Source organism: Dermacentor silvarum, chromosome 1 (genome assembly GCF_013339745.2).
Source record: "Dermacentor silvarum isolate Dsil-2018 chromosome 1, BIME_Dsil_1.4, whole genome shotgun sequence".
In the NCBI taxonomy this organism is placed as follows: Eukaryota; Metazoa; Arthropoda; class Arachnida; order Ixodida; family Ixodidae; genus Dermacentor; species Dermacentor silvarum.
The window spans coordinates 315,249,090-315,252,611 of record NC_051154.1 but is presented as its reverse complement, the minus strand read 5'-3'; the positions used below and the strand labels follow the sequence as shown (position 1 = coordinate 315,252,611).

The following is a 3,522-nucleotide window of genomic DNA, read 5'->3' as shown; positions in this document are numbered from 1 at the left end:
GTCATCGGTACTTGAGTCGTGCTCTAGTCATTCCGGCAGTGCGTGTATTTATGTGCACTACACTGACAAGTACACTACTGCACAGTTGATAGAACTGTACGGATAAACTGCGCGAAAAGGACTCGCCAGAACCGCTCGTGCATTTGTCAGAGCCCGCGTAGCGCTGCTTATCCGTTACCGTGCGTTGCAAACCATTTGCATTACTACATACTGTTCCTAAACGTTCGCAGCTTGAGGCCCGAACAAAGAAAGTTAGCTTGTGTTGTATGCACAAGCGATGGCCTCCTCGCGACACGTACACCAGCAGGCTCGTTGCAAAACTTGTCCCTGCGAACTTTTGATAAAGATCTTCGGCTCAAGCTCATTTTTGTACCTGCAGCGGAAATTGCCCAAACTTGAAAAAAAAAAATAATGGAGCGACGGGGGCGCCGTAATAACCCCATTCTGTGGACTTTGCCCTCCAACTTGCATGCGCAACTTGGTTGCAACGCCCATAAAGTTTCCGACCAAAATTTTGCTAACAGTCGCATGGTGACCCATGTGCTCGCGTAGCACAATAATATCAGCAGCGATGGTCGAGATATGACATCGTACCGAAACACGGCACCGCTTTCCAGTTGGCAAAGAAAATGGCTTTCGAGCTCCCGCTGCACCGACAGAACATTTATTGTGCTCCGAGCAGCTCTTTTCTGGCGTCCGTTTTGATCTTTGCCCCATTGATCCCGTGGAGCAGCTCAGTGGAAGAGCCCTGGAGTTGACTGGTAGGCGGTGGAGCAGGAAAAGTCACTGGCAAAGGCAGCACAAGTCAGAGGAGGTGAATATCGCACCTGCAGCGTCGGACACGTCCGGCCGGAGGATGGACACCGCCTGCAGGTGCCTGCAGGTGAGCACCCTTGCCGCCGCCTGCAGCATCGCCGCCGCCTGCAGGTGCCTGCAGGTGAGCACCCTTGCCGCCGCCTGCAGCGTCGCCGCCGCCTGCAGGTGCCTGCAGGTGAGCACCCTTGCCGCCGCCTGCAGCATCGCCGCCGCCTGCAGGTGCCTGCAGGTGAGCACCCTTGCCGCCGCCTGCAGCGTCGCCGCCGCCTGCAGGTGCCTGCAGGTGAGCACCCTTGCCGCCGCCTGCAGCGTCGCCGCCGCCTGCAGGTGCCTGCAGGTGAGCACCCTTGCCGCCGCCTGCAGCATCGCCGCCGCCTGCAGGTGCCTGCAGGTGAGCACCCTTGCCGCCGCCTGCAGCGTCGCCGCCGCCTGCAGGTGCCTGCAGGTGAGCACCCTTGCCGCCGCCTGCAGCGTCGCCGCCGCCTGCAGGTGCCTGCAGGTGAGCACCCTTGCCGCCGCCTGCAGCATCGCCGCCGCCTGCAGGTGCCTGCAGGTGAGCACCCTTGCCGCCGCCTGCAGCATCGCCGCCGCCTGCAGGTGCCTGCAGGTGAGCACCCTTGCCGCCGCCTGCAGCATCGCCGCCGCCTGCAGCGTCGCCAGGGTTGCTTGACTTGGTCTCAGGTGGCTCACGTTTCTCGGCAGCAGGCTCCCGAAGTTGGCAGTTGAGGGCGGAGGTGGCTTCTTCTGTGTCCTGCGGCGACGCGTGCTCAATGCAGAGCTCCGTACGCGAAGGGGCACCATCTTCAGGCGTCGAGGCACGCTCACGGCCGTTCACGTTGAGGCTTTTGAGCATCTCGGCGCTGTAGACCAGCCGAGCCGTCTGTGCGGAGCGCCTTGCGGCCTCCCTCGCGTCGTCGGGGGGCGGACCTGCGCTGAGCCCGAGGTTCGCTGCCGCCTCCAGCAATCGCGAGAGCACAAGCTCGATGGGGTCCGGCTGCTGGTCCGGCTCCTCCTCCTCCTCTTCGGGCTGGCAATCTCGCGGCGTCTCCGATGTTAGCGGAGTCAGAGGCGTGCTCTCACGTGACCTCGTCCACACCCTGGACGGACGGCTTCGCACGACTCGAGTGCCCTGTCCGGCCTGTGGACGCGGCGATGCGTTGGCTCTACGTGGCACTTGCTGCAGCGTGCCTTCTCGCGTTTCAAGCGATGGAGTTCTCGGCAGGGCACCGTGCCTCGCGACGTTCGTGTCCCGGTTCGCCGCCGGTCGCCCGGGTCTGGGCCTGTGTCGGTTCTGAGGCGCCCCGTAAGAAAACGCCGGCACAACCCACGGTGCAAATAGCGGCAATGTGGGACAGGGCCACCGGACGTAGTAGTAGTGCGGCACGGGCTCGGTAGGCAGCGTGGGTCCCGGTGTCCACGGAAAAGTAGATGGAAAACCGAAGAACTCTTGCAGGTAGGCCGTGCTCATCGGATCATCGAACCCAGGCGGCAGTTGCTGGCCTCTGCGACCAATCGCGCGTCTTCTCTGAGACGGTCGGGGACCGCCGCCATCTGAGCTATGCGGCGACACGGGCTGAGGCGTACGGGACCGCTCATCCATCATATATCGCTTGAGCAACGCTGGGCTTGCAAGATGTCCGCTTTGGAACGCGGTTTTCCAGGTTCCTGAACGCGCACTGCTCGTGCAAGGAATGAATGCGGCTGCTTGCGCGAGGACCGCGTGAATCTCGGGCTGAGCGTGATGATGATGATAATCCTCTGTACAAATGGCACATATCGACTGTGGGGGATCGGACAAGAATTGGGCGGTTTGGAGAAAATGGATTTAGAAAAAAAAGAGGAAGATGAATTGGTGCTCGGTGTTCTAATTAATTATTATAATTAATTGATTTAGGAAGGGAGCCGATTGGAATCAAGGATAAAGTTTTGTATTGCAGTGCAAACATTCTGGTGGCTGCACCCTAATGTGGAAGCTCCAAACGAAGGCAGTAGTAGTGATGTTATTGAAGAAGAAAATGAAAAAAGACAGGGACGCTGATGCTGAGGCCAAGCTTGTTGCTAGTGACCTCGAGTACCCTTTTTCTTACTGAGAAAAATCGTCGACAAGCAAAGAGAAAGTGATCAATAGTTCTGATTGACCGCACTGTATACACAAAGGAGATGCCGCCAAACCAGCCCTGTGTGTGTTGGGATGCGACAGCGTAGCCTCGTTAGTGTGATCTCTAATTTGCGTGTTGGACAGAATTTACGACTCCAAGGGAGTAGTAGATGGTGGTAGTCAGAATGCAAAGCCACACTAGAGTTATATATCCCGTTCATCGTTAGTATACCCCTAAACCTAGCGGCAGTGGCATAGGTGGTTGGGGGAACGGCAAGTACTAAAGGGCTGCCCAGAGAAGCCTTTGCTAATGAATCTGCACACTCATTCAAAGGCAAACCTTTGTGCCCAGGCACCCAAATTAAACGAAGCAAGCGCAAATTAGACGGAGCCAAGATATATAATGCTTGCAACAGTTTTGAGTCACTACACGTTGTAAGCGATGAACATAGAGCGAGTCGGTGATAATAGCCACTGGTGAATGAGAAGGGTTCAATTTGCGCAGTGCTAGAACTACAGCTAAGAATTCTGCTATGTAGATAAGTGTACAATCAGGAGGACTAATCGAACAGGACCAATCTGGCGAATGAGAAAAAATTCCTACGCCT

The 3,522-nt window shown here is 57.2% G+C and overlaps 1 protein-coding gene across 1 annotated transcript; it reads left to right on the top strand.

Annotated features, from left to right (window-relative positions):
- Positions 1-654: 654 nt before the first annotated feature.
- LOC125943167 (uncharacterized) lies at positions 655-1,486 on the top strand. Its single transcript, XM_049661665.1, has 3 exons — positions 655-991; positions 1,046-1,153; positions 1,208-1,486. The coding sequence occupies exons 1-3, from the start codon at positions 857-859 to the stop codon at positions 1,484-1,486; spliced, it is 522 nt and encodes a 173-aa protein (XP_049517622.1). The 5' UTR covers positions 655-856.
- Positions 1,487-3,522: the final 2,036 nt, after the last annotated feature.